This window comes from Lissotriton helveticus, chromosome 7 (assembly GCF_964261635.1).
Source record: "Lissotriton helveticus chromosome 7, aLisHel1.1, whole genome shotgun sequence".
NCBI lineage: Eukaryota > Metazoa > Chordata > Amphibia > Caudata > Salamandridae > Lissotriton > Lissotriton helveticus.
Window position 1 is genome coordinate 1,017,890,276 of NC_136068.1, and position 21,589 is coordinate 1,017,911,864.

General features: G+C 43.6%; 1 protein-coding gene across 2 annotated transcripts in view; it reads right to left on the reverse strand.

The window, feature by feature from the left end:
- The window catches only part of SOX30 (SRY-box transcription factor 30), an 879,778-nt gene extending 868,966 nt beyond the window's left edge, over positions 1–10,812 (reverse strand). For both annotated transcript variants that reach the window (XM_078653719.1, XM_078653718.1), the window contains exon 1: positions 8,567–10,812. In XM_078653719.1, the coding sequence (XP_078509845.1) occupies positions 8,567–10,724 (2,158 nt within the window). In that variant the 5' untranslated portion in view covers positions 10,725–10,812. The remainder of the gene's footprint in view (positions 1–8,566) is intronic.
- Between the last annotated feature and the right edge of the window lie 10,777 nt (positions 10,813–21,589).

The following is a 21,589-nucleotide window of genomic DNA, read 5'->3' on the forward strand; positions in this document are numbered from 1 at the left end:
TCTCGCAGCGCTGGACCTGTGGCTGTCACCGAGGCTGTCACCGAGGCGGCTGCAGTGACCGGAAGAGAGGCAGACCTCACACCTCTGTGCCAGCGCCGCAGTCCCGCTCCTTGATCCTACCCGCCTCGTGTCTCCTTCGCGCTGCTTTTTAAAATCCCAGCTGTAATGACGAACTGTTGTCCATCCCACGGTACAATCACGTTTTACCCAACCAGATGCATCAAAGCACTCTAAGGGTGGTACGACTATTTCAATGCAAACCACCAGACCATCTCTTTGTGCAAAAAAATATGCTATTTGATGTTCCATCTCGCTTTATAGATTTCAGTGCTTGTTTTTTTTTTACTGGTGATAAAGTGCCACTCAAAGTATCAGACAAGTCACACCTAAGCAGGCATGGACCCTGCAAAGGTCACTCACAGGGGACTCTGAAACCTCTGCAGCTATGCTGGCCTCTTGCTAAATCGCAAGGTTTACTAATGAGTTGGACTCTCTGCGGTTTAGGAATGAATGGGGTCAATGTGGTCAGCAGCAAGAACACATTAGGCAATTGACACCTACACCAGCAACCCATTCATAACAGAGCTTCCGCCAAGTACTTGACAGAGCTTGGATACAAAGACAGACAATTAATCTCCTAACAGCCCAGCTGCTGCAGCCTCTGGACACATTAACTCTGTGCCTGCGAGGTCCAGCGAAGGCTGCCCTTCTCCTCCTGCTTCTCCTTGGTCTTCTGTGACACCCAGATGGGATCCAAGGAGTTCACAGCATGTCACTAGGAAGCGTACCGAATTTGGACAATTCTTTCACTATGCAAAATATTTTTTTATGCAATATACATAAAAAGCCAACAGACATTTTTTTACATCTTCCAAAATATTTCTCTCATGCTGCTGGATCACACTTGCAGATAGTTTCTATGGGACCCTGTAAAATGTTCTTTTCCGTAGTTCTATTTGTGGTTTATTATTACATGAGCTCTCTTTACAATGTCGTCACAGTAAACATTGTGGCTGCAGATTCACGTAACAGCACACATGAGATGCTACTTCTAGCATGCTGGCACTCACTAACTGGTAGACAACTCTGGAGGGGGTGCTGGGCAGTGTATCTTATGCTGCACGGGGGCCATGGCTGTGGGCTGGTGCCTTCACCAGGGCATGGACTGGCACAGACGGTTCAACAGTGCTACCGGCATTCTCATCCAAAGTCCACATTAGCAACCAGTGGGCATTTTTGGGCCAACTGGTGGCAACATCAAGAGGGATGGTTGTCAGGGCATCCCTTGGGCAGCCCTGGTGTTGTGCACTATTTCTGAACCTCTGCAAACTGGGAAAAGAGGATGCCTGCCAAGAAACAGTCAGTATCCTTGGCGAGCAGTTTACTCCACAAGTCAACCTTAATTCTAAAGTTCTCTGGTGTGTATTGTACCGCAGGGGTGGGGGAGTGCCTGGATACACTCGGTGCACCCTTGTGCAAACAGAGGAGCACGTGCACCGTCGCTGGTCTTGAAGACGAGCTGAGGGCGCAAATGATTGTTGAGTGATGAACCTCCAAACTCCAGCATCTCCCCCTGAAGAAACTCCATGCCATTCTATCGCTGGGCAAACCTTCCAACGTCATAAGCCGGACCAGTTTCTGCCGTCCTCCCGTGAATGATGCTGGTAGCTCCTGGTGGGACGACGGTCCTAGCCCCTCCCCCCCCCACACGCAACGCGGGACTCCTGTAACGCTGTTTTGCTGCCCTGGGTTGCTGACGGGCAGTCTTTTGCTTTTCGAGGGAAACAAAAGTGTCTACATTGTAAATAAACCAAATATACATAGCTTCATGTTGTTAAATAACTAAAAAACCTAAGATATCTGTGTTTTTTGTAGGAAAAATGGGCAAATATAATGCCGCAAAATTGCCGCTAAATTTCCATATTTGTGCCGCTAAATTTGCTAATCTATGCCGCTATATCCTGGGGGGTCTGGTTAGTGAAACTCAACCACACATCTGGTCTCAGTTTATGCTTAAGAAGTTAAATTCACAACGTTATGTGCCTATTTACAAAATACTTTTTTATATTAGTAAATCACTTATATCTCCTTGTCAATTATTACAGCTATTCGTCAGATTGCCCTGCTACTGGTCTGAAAAATCAGAACATTTCATGGTAAGAATGGTTGCCAAAAAGGTAAGTGACTCATATTTTATAACCAAGTGAGTAGCAGCAACTTTGACCACATAACCCAAAACACCTAATACTCTGGCACTTTCCCTTTGTGCTCCTCACCTGCATATCTCCGAAATAGGTTTCTGTTTACCAAATGCAGACCCTTAAAAAATAAAATAAGAAGAAACGCCTACTGCATTGTAGGCCAGTTGAAGTACTAATATGAAGTCATTAACAAAACCACTCAATATACCTCTCAGTTTTGCCAGACCCTAGTCATAGTGCTTCTTGCTCACTATACCATCACCCACTCACAACACATCCTAGTAACACTACTCACCGCTAAACAATTTTCATCTTATTCGCTGCTACTCCTTAAATATTTGAGAATCAACAGGGAAATGTATTTCCATTATCGCAAGAAATTGTCAATCTATGTAGGGGCCACTGGAATTATGCAGCTGAAGAGGACCAAATCATGGGGCATAGTTGACTAAATTATGTGATAAGAAAAGGCACATTTTGTAGACGAATGCAGCACATTTTGTAACATATTTTTGCATTTATTATTTTGGCATTTTGATTGTTGTTGACACTGGCTTAGCGACGGTTCTACTCCATTAGTACTACTTTAAAACTCAAATACAGCAATAGGCTACAGAAAGGTGACCCATCAACCTTCACAAAAGGACTTCCACTATGCAGCAACAGATTAGTAACTCTGCTCTAAGCCACTCCACTGTATGCCACTCTATGCGACTCCACTTTGTCACTACAATACATGACACTATCTGCCACTCCATTCTACAACACTCTATTCCACTCTTCGCAATTCCACACTGCAACACTCCACACCACTAGATAGTGCACAACATGGCTAAAACACATTGGCCAATCCAATAGCTCTTCCATAGGCAAGGTTCAATGAAATGCCATATCACACACTTTTGTGTCCAACTGCATGTCCTTTAAAAAATGTTGTACAAGTCAACACCTTGCACAAATGTTTTAGTGAATTGTTTTTAGAAGTTCTAACATTAATGGAGTCTGGTGGATAATCAACACAGGAAGAATTAGAACAATTACTTTTTTATCTGACAAATAATTGAATTTTGCACAATTGCTCATTTTGGGTAACCTGAAAACAAACAGTGGTCTCTTGCTCCGGTCTTCTCAATTACCACAATTATAAAATGCTTACTAAATGCATGACTAATGAGTTTGTAACAGGCGTAGACTCCCAAGATATGTAACACATAAAATTTAGTCCAAAAGCCATCATTAAAAGAAGCCTTGTGCAAGCAATCAAATTAATAAAATTGCTATTAATTAATCAGAATTAATGCGACTTGTGTTTAATTAACATTCAATTTGAATTCTGATATAGTTTTACTTGACTCTTGGCAGTCATTGCCATTAGTCTTCAGATATTGCTCACAAAGATACCACTAATCTTCAATTAGCGGTCACAATCAATGAGACTAGCCTTAATTTTGCTTTTGAATAGCACAATAGTGTTCAATTAATATTCACTTTAAATTCTGTTAGTCTTACTTGAGTCTTCACAATCATTGCCGTTAGTATTCAGATACTGCTCACAAAGAATACCACTAGTCTTCAAACAGTGGTCACAATCAATTAGACTAGCCTTCATTTTGCGCTTGAAATAGTACAAGAGCTGCAAATAAAGCCTAACAGAATACTAAGCTTCAAATACTATTCTTTTAGAATACTACTAGTCTTCTTTTAGCAATCAATTGAAGTGTTCATCATGTATTTAAAGGGTAGTTGAGTAGAACTAGTATTCCCTCATTTGCATATTTCGGTTTGTGGGCATACTACTTAGTCTTCATGCATACTAAATGAATACTACTTTTCAATGGTAAATGAATACCACTGTAAACACTGAAATCACACTAAATGAAGAGCTTCCATTTTGGTGAGGGATAGTTACTTAACTTTTTTAGAGAAATACAAACTGAGAGACATTTATTGGAGAGTGAGATAAAATCACAAATATAGATTATTTTGAAAAATTCATGAGGGGATTTACTTTGGCTTGGTGAAGATGAATGTTTTATGTGTGTTTATTCATGGAGACTGGGTAATAAAGGAGTAGGCAGTCTGTTTTCTTGTTCTTGTATCTGCCAATGGGAGAGATTAATTCCTCCTTCATTTAGAGGATTGAAAAAGAGAGCTTGGTGACCCCTGTGGCAGTTGAGTTGATGTAAAGTGTGTGATGGATTACTGAGATTTTGTTTGTGCTGATGCAGGTGGGGATTTAATGAAGTAAAGGAAGGGGAGAAAGATTTTTTGCACCAGACTTTTTGGCGAGCCTCCTGACAATTAATTGGATTTTTTTAGAAAATGGTGAGATTGAGGAGTCTAGCCAGTCTGTAAGCAGGATGGTGATGAATAGTTATGCTCAGCAAAATTTAGGGATTTTGAAACATTGTGATATTTGTTGTTATTTTCAAATTAAAAACACAATGGTAAAAATACCCATTTAAACAATGAGAAAATTACCCATAGCAAAAATGTTAACTTTAATATAATGTTAATGTTAAAAATCCTGAACGTTAGCTCAAATAATTTAACACCCATCCATTACAAACATGCTGTCCGCTACCCTGGCTATAACTTACATTTTCTGAACTAAACCTACATGCTGCATCTTTCACTAATTACCTCCAATTTCTACCATCCTGACCATTGCCACAATAAAAAACATGGGTGAGCAACAAATACAAAGAGAACAGTATATCCCTTCAAATACACCTAGCAAGTCCGAAATCTGCGACGGTGCTCAGTTGTTTCCAAACAAATAACTCTTTATTTTTGACTTGCTAGCTACAAATTAAGTCGGAACAAAACATACAAAAAATAGGTCTTAGCATAACCAAGAAAACAATTGTCATTAGATGGAGAGATGGACGACACGGGAATGGGCCCAGTGCTCTCCCTTAAATGCAGTCTATTCAAGCTTTGCTTTCAAATACATTGTTGTTATATTGTCTAGTTTGAAATGCTGTTATTGACATATATGTTACTCCTTGATTATGTTATTTCTAACTTGTTACATTTGTTTTGTACTATTTTTCCTCTGATTTTTTTTTTCAGACAATTTTTTGCAGCTATAGGGCAGAGTTTATAAGAGACGCCATTTTGGAAGAGGTAAGGAGAGCGATTATGAAGTTCTCAATAGATGGAAAGTTTATAACCTCTTGAGCTGAAGAATAAGTAGATAAAATAAATGAAGTCACACCTCCATGAAAAGCTATCTAGCGTGGATGAATGTCAACATTCATTCAATAATGGGAAGTGTGGAAGCTGTAGCACGAGAGTAAGCATTTGTGACGTCAGCAACGTGACAGTATTTTTTATTAATGTTTTTTACGATGATCTGACAAAGTTCATCTTTAAGATAGGGTAGGCAGGATTTGAGAGGTTCTTTCTTTTTGCCTGGGAAGCTTTTATAATATAGCAAGATTATACTGCACCTCTTTACCCTGGTTCACTCATGTTCTCCTTTTGGTTTTTCATGTTTGATGTTTTCTATATCTCTACAATGCATTGCCTTGTTTGTTGTGCACTTCTCTGGAAATTCACCCTGCCTCCTACTATTTTATGCTAAATCAGCAATATAACCCCTGCGTTGGAGCCCAAATTAAAACAATGCAAATTTAGGCACATTAACACACTGATGGCGAGTACTTGGTGAAAGAAAGAGATATAGTGCATCTGTCAATTACTGTTTGTTAGTTTTGATTTTATCTGCATTTTATGTTGATTTTGTGAAAAATATGAATATTACTTGGGTTTTTAGTTATTAAATGCATTTTTGACATGTGCACTACATGATGGAAATACAGGTTTTTGATTGATTGTTATTGGTCTTTGGCTTAACACTGATTTTTACAACATTGATTTGGCGCATGGGTACTCGCAAACATGTTCCTAAGTGGGCACATAATATGGTTTGTGCAGTGCCCAAGGGCTGCATTGATGCCAATTGGGTGGGGGTATGGCAGGCGTTGGGGAAGCGAAGCATGTACATGGTGTGGTCAGTGAGACATGGAGTTATTTTGAGGGTTTAATTCCACTGCCCTCTAAATGAATCCCCTAGTCTCTACAAGAGTCATAGATCTGGCAATACTGTGTTATGCTGTATCTGAATCGCTATCCCTCTACCAGCCTTCTCTACTTGCTAAGACAACCTCGGGAGAGTCAAGTGTGAAAAAAAGAAGTAACTTCATTACTGAACTGGAATGAAATTGAATTGCACGATGTGTAAGCCAAAAAAACCTATGATCAATTCCGGCTTCCAGGCTTGACCAGATTGTGTGATGCTAGGCAATTATTTTATTCCACTTTGCCACTCTTTTTCTCATCTCACATGTAAGAGCACCTTAAAATATATGTGTTTATCAAATGCACTGTACAAACCTTCTACTGTGCTTCATATAATAAACTATAATGCTGCCCATGTATAATAACAATCCAAGTCACCCAGAGGGTTTTATGTGACAACTGTCTTGCCTCTTAGTTCACTTTTGGCATTATCAGGCTGGGAGTTGGCATGAATGTTTCTATGTTAATTTTTTTTATATACTTCTAAATGCACAGATATAATTTGATGTCCTAAAGGTCAAACGCTTCTCTCTGTTAATGAATACACTTTTTAAATGTTGAATAGACTTTGTCATGTTTATACATGTTTGTTGCAAGATGCAGCGGCGGTTGGCACAGGTAAACGACGTGAGCCGGGGCAGGAGTCGACAGAAGACGGAAATAGGTACGATTAAATAAATAAATATTACCGATTCTGTTGTCTGTCGGCTCCCCCTGCTCCCCAAGCCTCACTGCACTTACCTGTGCCGGCCGCCGCTGGCAAGATGTTTTAAAAGTTCATGTGTTCTTAAAGTTAAGTGGTGCAGGCTACCTTTTTTTTATTCTTTTCTTTTACTTCAGTTATCTTGTAAATAAATACGTGCCTGTTTATTTAACATCTTTCTGAAAGTTAGTGCTCTCTTAAGTAAACAGCAGCCCAGTGCGGTTGTTGAGCATGGGTCCTATATGTGAAGGTAGGGATAGCGCAGCAGAGTACGGATTTTTTCCTTCAATAACAATACAGCAGGTGTCTTTGTTCGAAGTTGAGCGTTTTAAAGATCTTTGCTCAAGTTAACAGGCTTGTGTAGGAAACTGAAGCTTATTTTATTTTTTCAATTTTGACCCCAGAGCCATAGCCAGGAAAGAATTGATAGCAGTCTCCAAATAATTCCTAATGGAGATATCACCTGAACTTTCTTTTCTGCTGGCTAAGATTTATTCAAAGAAAAAAAAAGTATTTGCATGGTCTTTGCAAAGGAAAAGGCTGTGCTGGTATTACCAATTACCTGTTAAGTATCCCCAGCCCTAAATTATGTAAAAATCTTGTGTTATCTCTTCTGGGATTAGTATTAAAGCAGCAGGAAATTAAAGCTAGGGTACCTATAAATGTACTTTCACATTGAGAAAATCTAATAAAATCTAATATGTTATATTAGTGTGCCCAGTCACGTTGTTCAGAAGAAATTCTTGAGACCTTTGTTTATACAAACTGGATTTTAAACAGTGCTCCAGGGCATTATTTTTTTTATTTGCCCGGATGTTTAAACAGGTGGCAGTAAGGTTTACTTTATTTTTTAGGAGTTTATTTAAAAAAATAAAAATGTTCATTGTAATTGTAAAATATATCACCTTTTTTAAATATACTATATTTTATAGTTTATATATATTTTCGGGTTGAGTTATTTATATGTACCTTGCGTCCACACAGACAAATGGACTTTCTTTTGAAATTACTGCAGGGGACACTTAATTTGATGTTTTTTGGGGGGGTTGAGTGACAGCATTAGTAAATAAAGTGATTTTGAAAGAGTTAATAACAGTGGGATGAGAAATCATTATGAACACACTCTGTGAAACGTTTTAAGCTGTCTCTCTTCTTCTCCAGTACTTTGAGAGTACAGCTACTGCGAATGTGTGGTTGAGAGAGGACAGCACAAGTTACTGTGGTGGTTATGTATTCGCTTTAATCCTTTCTACTCAGTCATGCACGTTTCCTTTGGGCTTTGAGGTGATAACTAGCAGGTAACACATTACAGTGCACTTACCCCAGTATCTCTCTCTCTGTCTCTCTCCCGCACACACACACACACACACACACACATACATCTAAATATGGCTTGAGTCTTTGAGAACCTTATATTTAACGTACATCGTCTGTAACAATAACAAATATTTAGGGAATGCAAACTCAGTGTTTAAATCGTATACATCTTGCATAACCCTTGCCATTAACACAAGCCATAAAATCTTCAATCCAAAAGAAGTACAGTAAGGACAGTGAGAAAATGCATTAACGATACCTGCATCTGATGGCAGCACAGTCAGAGGGACATCCTTAGTCTCAATCTTCACAGATGGCTCCATCAAGGATTGCATTTTGATAGGTACTGGTGTCAGAGGCATCTTGGTAAGTCGAATCACTTCAGAGGAAGCTGGAGGTGCCTGAAACTGGATCCTTGTGCCTGGAGGCACAGGGTGGAGTGTCAGGGGTATTCTTAGGTCCTGAGAGGAGGTCCCATAGACTGCAGATTCCTGTGCTAAGAGCATCTCTTTGCTCTGAGGATGTAAATATCCGTTGGGCGTTGGGGGTTTTGTTACACCAGCATTCTCTCTTTGTTCCCTTTCATGCTCAGCCACAAGCTTTTCAGGTTTCGCTTCCTCCATGTGCTCAGTTTTAATAGCTCCGTCTTTGACAATGACATACACTCCCTTGGTGCCAAACCCTCTGTTTTCCTCTACAGCCCCATTAGCCTTGCTCTCTTCTGCTCTAGTTAGGGTTCCTTGGCCATCCCCACATGTTCCCCATGAACCAGGGGAAGGGAGCATTCTAAGGTCTGCATCACTATGAACTTTACTCCGGTCTGTGTCTTCCCAACAACCTCTTGCAGAGATAACCGCTTGGTTATTTTCAATGTGGCCCTTGCTCTGGTCACTGGTCTCCCAACATCCTCTGGTGGCAATTCGGTGGTCAGTATGATGGCCCTTGCTCTGCTCATTTTCCCACAATCCTCTGATGGCTATCCTGTTGTCAGTTAGGCTCTTCTGGTCACATTGTGCCTCCCATGAGCCTCTGCAGGGAATCTCCCGATGGTCAATGTCATTTGGACAGTTTTGCTGGTCAGTAGATTCCCATGGCCTTCTTACTGACCTTAAGTCACAGTGCCCCCCACTTTGGTCAACTGCTTCCCACGATGGCCTGGCTGATCTGTGGTCAGCGAGACTCCCTCTGTGACTAGTTACTTCCCACGGAATCCCTCTCTGGTCGGTGTGGATCTGCCACTGGCCTGTTGCTGCCCATGATCCCCGGGCTGTCAGATGGTCAGTGGGATTATCCCTTTGGTCACTTGCCATCCAGGGAGACCCTCTAGAGGAACTGTGGTTAAAGTAAACATTCCTTTCTTGTGCAGCATCCCAGGCCAAACCCCTGGTGGTCCTTTGGTCTTCCCGCTGATCACTAATATCCCATGGTGACACTCGCATGGTCCTGTGATCTGTGTGAACCACTCTTTGGTCACTGGCATCCCATACTATACCTCTGGTGATCCTGTGGTCATGGTGGATCTGGTCACTTGTTTCCCACGACAATCCCCTGGATAATCTTTGGTCCTCTGTATGGCCACTTGTCACCCACATTGAATCTCTAACTGCTATGTGGTCAGTAATGCTATCAGTCTGGTCATTGGAACTGCCTCTACTAAACTCTTGACTCTCTCTCTCATCATTTGTGGATATTCTACTGTGCCTAACACTCTCACTTTGTTCACTCGTGGACCCCGTGGTATCTCTAAGACCTTCACTCTGATCATTTATGGACCCTATGGTGCTCCTCAGACACACTCTCAGATCACTCCTGAGTACCTTGCTGTCCCTGTGAGTCTCAAACTGATCACTTATAGAGGCCATGGAGCTCTTGTGACCAACTGCCTGTTCATTCGTACAATCTCTAGTATCATGAAAGGCATCAATCTGGTCATTTGTAGACCCACAGGTCTTTCTTTGGACCTCGTTTTGATCATCTCTGCATTCCATATGATCTTCACTCTGGTCTCTGATCTCACCCACCACCATCCTGGCCACCTTACCAGCATGATCTTGACTATGTTCAACTGCAGGTGCCTTAACTGTTCTGTGGTTATCAAGGCCCTCCCATGATACCCTGCGGATTTCCTTTGGCTCTGTGGGTGCACCATTATTTTCCTCCAGGAAGCCTTTGGTAGGTGTGCTCCCCTTGCCCTGGAGGAGGCTGACACCCTCTCCCTGTGGTCCTCTTCCTGGTTTGGTACTCTCGCCCCAAACTCCTTTGCAAGGCTGGGAACAAACTTCAGAATGCGTCAGTTCTTGGGGGCTTAGATCCGACTGCAAACCTTCCCCCTGAGGGCCCCCATCAGTCTGCAATCCTGCTGCTCCAGGGCCACTGTGTTGAACCTCCGGGCTGGGAAGCCTGTGACTCGCCTCCATTGCGTCCGATTATGAGATCAATCAATGCGCACGCACGCTCCGCTCGAGGGGCGGGGCTTCATCTTAGTTCGTTAATAACGTTCTCAGAACTCGACCTTCATTCAAACCCTTCACCGCCGAGCCAGGGAGGCCCCGCCCCCTCCGCTCGCGCGCCTTTTCCCATTGGTCTGGACTCGTCGAGAAACAACATGGCGGAACCACCTCGTGTCTCTCGCGTGGCAAGGTGAGCCGTTGCTATGGAAACTGCGATTTAGACAATAGGGACCGTGGGCACGGCAAAACGTCACAGGCCGGGAGTTTTAGGATTGGCTACACATGCTAGAAAGGCGGGATACAGGTTGAGCGTAGCAGACAGGGAGTTTGCCAAAGGGCAGGTAGGTTACACAGGGACCATTTTGAATATGTTTGGGAGCTTAAGTTAGACACCGAACAACTCGTTTGGTAAAAGGTAAAGAGGCTTATAGCGTCCAATTTGCTGGCTGCACTAGAGGACGGGGCTATAACAAAATTAACTAGTCAGTTAATTTCGAACTAAACGTGGCACGATGCTCTGTGCATCATTAGTCAGAACAACCCACAACAGTTTTTTATGTGCGCGAAGAGGACAAGAAGGTAAAAGAACGACTTATTCTTCTAATAGAAGCCTTGTTAAGCGCTGAAGAATTTAATTGACAATTTTTACAGAACACTTAAGGTTCCGCTCAGTTAAAATCCTTATGCACTGGTGGCCCTGAGCGTTTTCAACAGGTGCAGCACTAGGGATGGGATTGCACAAGGCCTGATGCATGTGCATTCAACACCTTTCCGGAGAGGTTGACGTGTGAGTGCTTATCTTAGTGCATACTTACTACAGGAGTTTCAAGGCTGTTCCAAATAACAATGACCTACTAGGTTACTGCAATTTCTCATTGCATAGAAAAACAAAGAATCAATGAAAACAGGTCTCAAAATGACAGCAGCCAGGGTTCTCATTGAATATCACCTAAGTGAGAATGATGTCAGAAATCGCATATTCACTCGCTCATCCACCTATGCATTCCTATCAGTGTGTAAAGCACTTGTTCTAGAAACCTGTCTGTAACCTGATTGTCACTCATACCCAGTGGCGGCTGGTGACATTTGAAAGTGGTGAGGCGTAAATACTGCACTGTGGGGAACAAGCGTCTGTTTTAATTTTTCATGACAGATAATAGCATATCTGACTTATTAAAAGCCTCTAGGAAGCAGAGATTTGTAGGTAGGAGAGAGGCGGTCAAGCCACAAGGGAAAGGACTAAAGAAAGAGGATGAGGTGAAAGGTCAAACCCTATGTATCGCCTGTTCCTCTCCATACACCGTGAGTGAAAAGTACCAGGTAGAAGCGCCAAGTGAGAAGCAAGAAGGAACGTATGTCTAGGCAGTTAAGACTTTCTTTCACCAACACACACTGCTTGTCTCTTTATCTCACTCTTCCAGGCTCTTTCGCTCATGCTTTCTCCCTTGATCCCTGTTTTCTCATATTCTTCATTCTCCCTATTCTCCCCTTCTCTCTTTTTCTGGACTAAACTGATAATAAGAATTAATCCCCACTGCGCCAATGAGAGCCATGCTCTCCACGTGCAACCACTGGCGCAGATTTGGATCAAGTGAAGCATAAGTATAAAAAGAGTCGAAAATGCACAGGAGACGTGAATAAAATACAATGATAACTATGGTTTAATTATGTAGCGCCATAGGAAGAGGAATTATCAGACAAGAACTACTAGAGCAAAGCTTGGTAAGTAGTGTTCAGGGCTCGACAAATCCGAAAAACGGTACTAGTCCTGCAGGTCTAGTACCATGGAAAATCCCCTCGACCTGACTGCAACCCACTTGACCTCCGTCTCTGAAAACAGAGCAAAAGTGACAAGATTTAAAGGCATCTTTATTGCTCATTCCCTTTGTGAGCAATAAAAATGCCTCTAAATCGTGTTATTTTGTCACTTTTGCTCTGTTTTCAAAGACAGAGGACAAAAGTTACTTTGACTTCCTACTCGCCAGAAAGGGCGAGTAGGACCTAAAAATAGCTCGTCCTCATCCATTCCCCCTCGCAAATGCGAGCGGGCGAGTGGATTTGTCGAGCCCTGGTGTTGTGGGGATAACCAAAAGCTCCTGAACGATGGAATACTTTGTGCTTAGAGAGAAACCCATACATTGTCATTCACAATCAGCAGAAGCCATGCAATAATCAGTCTTGGATGCGCAACTCTTTGGACAAAACACAACAGATTCCTAGAGTAAATTATTTCAAATTCCAATATTGAGTTGAGCTAAGCACTCGTATGGGCAAAAAATTCTACAGCCATGAACCGTACGGAAAGACACAGTAGAGGAGCTGCAAAGCGTGGACCAAGAGGGAACCGCCCAGTGCCTGGGATTGGGGGGGGGGGGGGGATCGATGGTCAGAACTCTCTACCTGTCCGACTCTCTCTGTCTCTCTGTATCTTTCTTTCTCTCTCTCTCTCTCTCTCTCTCTCTGGTGTTCTGTTTGTCTCAATGTATCTCACTTTCTCTCTCTGTTGTCTGTATCTCTTTCGCTCTCCTTTTCTCTCTGTCTCTATCTCTCTCTGCCTGTTTCTCTCTCTCCATATTTCTCTCTCTGTATCTTTCTATTTCTTTCTCTCTGTATATTTTTCTCTCTCTGTATCTTTCTTTCTTTCTCTCTCTTTCTGCTTATGGCCCTCTCTCGCTCTCTTCCCTCTCTATGTTAACCTCTCTCTCCTCTGTTACTTTCTCTATCTCCACCTTTCTCTACCTGCCCCCGTCTCTACCTCTCGCTACCTGTTCCCGAAGCTCCACTATCTACCTTTCTACTGACCTCTCTTTCTGTTCCACACTCATTGCTGGATCTTTCATCTCATTCTCCATACATTACTGTCTACCTCCCTTCAAGTTACTTTTATGTCCTGATGTCTTCTGTCTGTTTCTTCTCTTTCAACCTCACCTTTCTCCACTTCGTCTCTCTCTACCTCCAAATTGTAGAATGTCGTCTCTCTCTCTGCCTCATGCCCAGCTTTCGCCCCTCATTACCTCAACTCACCAATCACAAGGGCTTGGATAAGCTAAAGATAAGTAACACATGTGATGATGTTCTGAACGGGGAACCATATGCCCTGCCCAGGGCTTCATAAAACCTGAAGACACCGGCAAATAGTACACAGATGTCAAATATTCTCTCATGCATTTCGCCGGAAGCATTTCTCAGAAGTTGGAATCATACACCAAACTGCCTATAGCATTAAGTGAGAGAGTTAGTTTTGAGTCGAGCGAAAGCCCACTTTGTGTATTGTAAAACATTGGCAACAATAGGTTGTGCATACAGCTTCCTAAAACCGAAGTGTCCACTGTAAAGAAGGTATCCTAAAAAAATGATCCATCAGGTCCGGACGAACACTTGATACAGCAGACATCTGTAGGCTGTTGCGGCCGGCATTACGGGCGGGTGGGGGTGGAAATGGGGTCAACGCGCCGCTGAGGGGATGGGGCAGGCGAGATAAATAAAATAAAAGCAGAACTTACCTTCCTGCTTTTGCTTAAGTCCCGAGACTCCCGCTTCCCGCCGTCCTGCGTTTGAATTCCTCTGGGCTCGTCGTCATCAGGAAGGCTGCAGGCAGCCTCCCCCTCCACCGCAGCATTGTGATTGGTGAGGCTGCTTCCCCACCCGGGTCATTTTCGCTCTCTATGTTGTAGCATACAGAGAGAACAGGGAGAGTGGGCGGTGTTGCTCGAGGGCAGGGGGGAGTGGCTTGTCCACTGTTGTTCATACTAACTGTTGGGCGGCCTCAGGCTGTCCAAACAGTCAGTGTGCACAACAGTGGGTAAGCCACTCCCCCCTGCCCTCGAGCAGGACTGCCCACCCCCAACCAGGAACTTCTGCTTTCTCGCCATGCGAGAAGGCAGAAAAAAATGGTAGTTATTACCATTTATGTTTCTGCCTTCTCGCGCGGCGAGAAAGCAGGGGGGCGGCGCCCAGATAGAGGAGCCGCCACAACTCATACCTTAACCATTCGTGTTCTGCGAGTGATGAAAGTTTGTACAATTCTGTGATGCTGGATCTGTTCTAAAGAAATGAAAGACTGTACTTATTGCTGTTTCTGAGAAGGAGAAGCTTGCTTTGCTGTTGCCATGATGTCCCTATTCTGTGATGAAATTAAGCTTGCACTGCTGTTTCCCAATTTTGGCAGGGGAGTGGTGGCCCTGAGCATTTTCAAAAGGTGCAGCACGAAGGCTGGGATTGCACACAGCTTGATGTACATGCATTCAACACCTTTCCGGAGAGGTTGACATCTGTGTGCCTCACTAGTGCATAGTTACTATAGCCGTTTCAAAACTGTCCCAAATAAGAATGACCTACTAGGTTACTACAATTTCTCATTACATTGAAAAAGTAAGAATCAAGAAAACAGGTCTCAAAATACCAGCATCCAGGATTTTAAGAGTGCTGACGTGGAATATCACCTAGGTGAGAATGATGTCAGAAATCACATATACACTCGCTCATTTACCTATACATTCCTAGCAGTGTGTTAAGCATCTGTCTAAAACATCTGCCTGTAACCTGCATGTCACTCATGCCTTAACCATTCATATTCTGTGCGCGATGAAAGTTTGTAACTCGGTGACGCTGGAACTGTTCTGAAGAAATGAAAGGTTGCACATTGGCCTTTTGTGAGAGAGCTTTCTTTGCTTCTGCCATGCTGTCCCTATTCTGTGATGAACTAAAGCTTGCACTGCTGTTGCCCAATTTGTCACTGCTTGTGCTGAAGTTACCCTAACTGTACCTGTTCTCTAAAGGAGGGATGAATGCTTGAACTGCTCCTGCCTAAGGGTGCTGTTCTAGGAACAGGGATGTTTCCACTGTTGTTTCCCCATCTTCAAAAAAACAAAGGGTGATTTGAATGCTCTTGCATAACATGCCCAGGCCAGTCAGAATCTTTTATTGGACCCGAGGTGAAACTCAATGCAGTGCCCTGTCCCAGAGACCGTGATTTGAATTGTAACTTCCTAACTGGACCAAACTCCGTGAACTGGGGTTATTACTTTTCTTCCCTCTGCTTCCTTTTCAGTGATCTTCACATTTCAGAGCAACTTGAAAAATGTACTTCATGATGTGCACTATACAAACACCTATCTTGTTTACGGTTTAATAAACCATAAAGTTGCTCCATCTATGACAACAGTAAGGATCTTATATAGGAGACTTATGACAACCAACTTGCCTCTTGGGTCACTAATAACATTTTCATCAGGGGAGAAGGGGGAAAGAATGTGATATCCATCCAGGATCTGAATATCACAATGTCTAAATGGAAACCTGGTTCAATCGCAGCTTCCAAGTTTAACCAAACAGTGTCACCCTCGGGAATATACTTTTCTGCTTTGTGCCTCCCTGTCCATGATCACCAAATTTAAGAGCTCTTTGAAACAGTTCAGGATACGCACTGTCAAACAATCTCTCTTGTGTATTGTTTAACGCCTCCCATGCGCCTGCGATTTTGCGGAAGTGCGGCACTTCCGCAAAACGGGCGGGGCCGCGTCGGCCATTGGCCGACGGCAGCACTATTGGCCGACGACAGCATGGAAGGGGTTAATAGACCATAGGAATGCTTCATCTATAAAAATAAAAAGCTTATTCATATAAGATGAAATAAAACAACAGATTTTCCTCTTGAGCACTTAATAAAATTGTCTCAGCAGAAAGGGTGGTTCACAAATTTTAATAATGGTTGCTCAGAGCAGTGATGCTATCTAAGGTGTATAGTAAAACAATACAAAATACACTTTTTTAATGTAAATGTTTATACCTAAGCAAATAATAAAGTAGCAGTCACTGACATTTCACAAGAGCTGGAGTTCCAGGCTGAGGCAAAAGCTGTTCCTGTAAGCCTCCACAGCACTGCTTTGGCAGGATGCAACACAGATGTAACGGCAGTGACTTATGGGGCCCGGCAAGCACCGCCTAACTGCAACTGCTCTACAGGCACTTGCAGCAAGACAGGAGGTGCTTTTGTGTTAGAAGTATAGTTCACGGTCTCGAGGCCTATGAACTCCCACTGCCCACACACAGTCAGTTGCGAGTGTGGCTTGGCAGCATGGACATGGCCTGTTTCATAGTGCAGGCTGCAATTACAATTTCTTGCCCTTGTAAACATGCATGATATGCAAACAAATGATGGAGGGAATGCTGAATATATCATACATTCACCCCAGTCAAGAGATCTGGATTAAGTCCATCGTTCTTTTGCTCACCATGCCACCCCAGTTTAGACCCAGCCATACGCAAATCAGTCTTGACCCTGTGCTTCATGGGAACAGTCCAGACCGAACTGCCAAGCCAGGTCCTCCCTGCACAGGAAACAAGCATCCTGTTACAGGTTTCTCGGTTTTACCCTTCATCAGCAGGGCCGGACTGGGAACTGAAAGCAGCCCTGGCAAATTTTGCCAGACCAGCCCCCATCCGGCGCATCGCGAGTAAGCGCAGCGAGCGAGCCTAACTGCTTCTAGGAAGGTTCGGTGGGTTCTCCCCCCAAGAAAATTTTGGAAAAAGACAGACCAAAATGGTGGATTTTACAGCACATTTTTGATTACATATTCAATTGTACCAATTTTCAAAGCACAGTAAATAGTAGATGATGACCTTAAAGTGCGCCAGGTTACCCACCAAGTCATATGTAGACAAAATGTGCTTAAACCATCAGAGATGGAAGCACCAGACAGATACACAAAAATAACCACACGCGCAGAAAGGCAAACAAGAGGCAATCAGACATTTAAAACACATGAAAACTCTGTCATACAAGCATTTGAACACTGACACAGAGGCAGACACAGTCATGTTGGTGCCATTTTAGCACACAATGTAACTAGGCACAAATATCCAGATGAATGCAATCACACAGAGACACACAGTGTACACACAATGACAGACACACATACACGTCACAGCCAGAAAAACAGTGACACAGCTTATATCCCAAGAAATACATTATTATGTAAGTAAGTAAAATGTTAGCTACAGAAGAGAACTATCTCCTCATGGCTATTATGTAGTTTGGAAACTACTGCAATTGTCTTTTTTGTATAGCTCAATTTTATATTAATGACATAGTAACATTTATTTTTAATTTTGTATTTTTTTTTAATTAATGGTGCTGTAAAATGTTTCTTTTAGATTTGTATTTCTATGAGTATGTTTTTACTTGGTGATGTAAATGATCATAAATTGATCGAATAAATTACTTTCTATTAATATGTGTAAACAACCCACACGATGGCACAGTGGTATACAAGTCAAACACATATTGTCAATCAGATGTACATACAGCACGGAACCAAAGTGACACACAGCAAAGACACAGTATCATACAATACATACACAATGACATAAAACACACACATGGTGACACTGCAGCATACAGCACAGATACAGTGAAACACAGATCAAAAGCACAATGACACATAGTACAGAAAACAGTCACACAGTACAGGGCAGGTGCATAGTGATACAAAGCACATAAGTCATGACGCGCAGCACAGAGAGTGATTGACACCACACAGCACAGGGATGCAGCAGAGACCACATCACAGCAAAACACACATCGGTGGCATGCACACACCTGTTGCTGCCGAAGACACCACTGTCACAATAACATCTAACACACCCAGAGTGTACCACAGCCACAACTTTACCACAGATCTCAGCCTGGCCTGTTCCTGCCTATGGAAATGATTACTAATGCTCTGGGAACATTTATCCACAGCCCCGGTCTGTTCTTGCCTGTGAAAATGATTCCTGTTATGGGAACATCTCTCCACAGACCACAGTCAGCCCTGGCTGATTCATCCTGGTTCTGCGCTGCGGAGTGGAGTGGAGTGAGTGTGGGCGGCCATGCTGGCTGCAAATCACATTTTAATTTTGATAGTGGGTATGTGGGGTCAGGGGTGGAAGTCATTATGCCCTCCATGCTGCACTCCCTCCCTGCTCTCTCACAAGCAACAGGCTACATCGATATAGCTTTTTTTCTTCTCAATTTTCAGCCATGAATCTGATGCACAGAAGTCACGCTGCTGTGCAACAGGGCTACAAATATTGCAAAAGGCAATAGCTTTTTTCTTCTGCACCAATTGACGGAACACTGGGTTTTCTGCCTGGGGCAAAACAACTGCTGCTATTTTCCTTTTGCTGTTTGATTTTCTAGGCTTGCCTCCAGTGAGAAGGTCAGCTATTTACAGAAGGGAGCGGTCTACTTGCTCGATGCCTGTCCAGAAAGCAGAAACAGGGAGACCCTGCTTGCTGTGGCGGTAAATTAAAATTATGGTGAGCCCCTGACTGCCAGACCAGCCAACCCCACGGGACATTGCTGGCGGCCGTTGGAGCCCAAAGCACACACTGCAGCTCAGCGGAGCCTGAGTGAATCTGAATGCAGCATTGCAGAAGGCCTGACTCAGAGTATGAGGAGGCGGTGGGCTGGCATCAACCAATTGCTGTCACCGTGACTCGCCTTTCAAACTAAGTAAATTGGTCTGAGTGTAGTGCCTCACTCTGTTAATCTATCTCCCACTGATACATTTGTTTTTTGGTGCTTAGAGCGCCCTCAGTCAGCTGCTCACTGAGGTTGCCTTGCCCATGCAGCATGGTGCGTTCAGTGTTGCCAGCGTCTGTCCTTCGAGCGAGTCCATGAGAACAGCGTGTATTGACTGACTCCTCCGTGACTATACACCTGTTATTTTAATTGCCTCTTCACCTTGATTAGTTTTCACCTACCATATACTTTAACATGATGCCAGGAACTCCCTCGAAGCCAGCGACGTGCGAGTCCAGCAACGCACAACAACAGGCATACATATTTATCCTTAAACATGGGCACTTGAGACATACGTTAAAGAACTTCAGTGAAGCAAGGGACTTGACACTAATTTTGACAAACACGTGAAGCAATTAATAATTTATCTGGCCGGCTCAGTCCATGATCTGACAGGAACTTGCAGATCCCAGCAGTAGCAGGCATACATTAATTGAGGCGTCTAACCAGTTAGAGCAGCAGGGGCTCGACAAAGTCAGTGCAGGACAGATAAGACTACCACCTGGGTTCGAATTTCGAACAATGTTTTTTTAGAGAGAGGATAGGAGTAGAGGTATTCCGCAAAGAGAAAGGGAAAACATAGAAACGAAAGAGGAAAAGGAATACCATTCTCTGTTACAGAATTCCCTCCTTTTCGTTTTCAGGTTCCACCCTTTTTCTCCTGCAGCTTTCCCTCCCCAACTTGCTGCAAGTTTTCATTTTTGTTTACATTTCCATCGATCTTGTCCCTAGCAGGTTTCCACACTCTTTCTTTACTCATACAGGTTTCATTCTCCAACCTGTTTCAATCCTAGCCATCTGAGAACTTCAACTGAAGAAGTGCCTGAAAGAGTGTCACTGTGCCAGTGAATCTAAACACGTTTTTGTGTTATCACTCAGCAAATATAATAGTCAAAGTATTTGAATGTCACAGAATGCTTGTTTCCTGCCTGCGTATTTTTCTGGTGCTTTGCAACAGTTGCTGCGTAATCAAGAGAGAGAGGTAGGACCAGAAAGCTAGTCCATGTCCCCGGTTAATATATGATTAAATCAAAAAGAGACTAGCTCAAGTTACTTTAGGGGAGGGGGAAGACTCTGGTATGTTTTGTCACGGAGTGTGAACACCCAGCAGGTGTGTTCAAAAAGCCCTCACCCACCAACCTAGTTGGTGGCATGCTTCATCATCGGGCCCACCCAGTGGCACCTAGCGTGCCCCGGGTGTGCTTCAACGCCTGACTACAGCGGAGCTGGTATATTACTGAGTGTGCGGTGAAGATAGTTAAGGAAGTGATGTTAAAACGGCTGGACGGTGGTCCCAGTACCCGAAGGTAAAATTAGACTTTAATACCTGGGCCGGTATGCGAAGGAGGCACTACAGGTCCAGAGCAGGCTCAACCCAGAAGTACTGGTCAAGCCTTTGCCACCTCCCAACCTTGAGGTCAGACTGAGCAAAAACTTGCGTGGTCTTGAGAAGGGAATCCCCCTCTCACACGTAGATACACTTTAGGGCGTGTAGACACATAGTCTCCCCTACACCCCCACTAGGTAATTTGCACTCACTTATTTTAGGTCCTGAAGAAAGCCAGTCTAGTCATAAGGCACTGGCTGAAACATGTTGACCCATTGGATGTGAGAGGTCGTAACTCGCCCCTTACATCCCCTTGCCTTATTTTTAACCGCTGACGGAGGCCCAGGTATTAAAGTCTAATTTTACCTTCGGGTACTGGGACCACCGTCCAGCTGTTTTAACATCACTTCCTTAACTATCTTCACCGCACACTCAGTAATATACCAGCTCCGCTGTAGTCAGGCGTTGAAGCACACCCGGGGCACGCTAGGTGCCACTGGGTGGGCCCGATGATGAAGCATGCCACCAACTAGGTTGGTGGGTGAGGGCTTTTTGAACACACCTGCTGGGTGTTCACACTCCGTGACAAAACATACCAGAGCTTTGCAACAGTTACCTTCTTAGAGTCCCTTGTTGCTCAAATGGGTGTGATTTGCCTCATCGTCCTTGCTTGAATATGCTCACGAGAAAATGTCACTCATGCCGATCTCCGGCTCAGCTCTTGGTTCTCTTTGATCGTGGAGCCCAAAACTAGCAGATCCCTCATGAGGCTTCTGCCTGCCACCAAGCTCTAACCTCATGCACCACAATTAAATACAGGAGAGTGATCTTCAATGCAAGACGGGCGAGACACAGAGAGGCCTGAGTTGAGGTTGAACTCCACAATGTGGAGCCAAAAAATCCTGGAATCAATACAGGGTTCCTCGCTTCACCAAATGT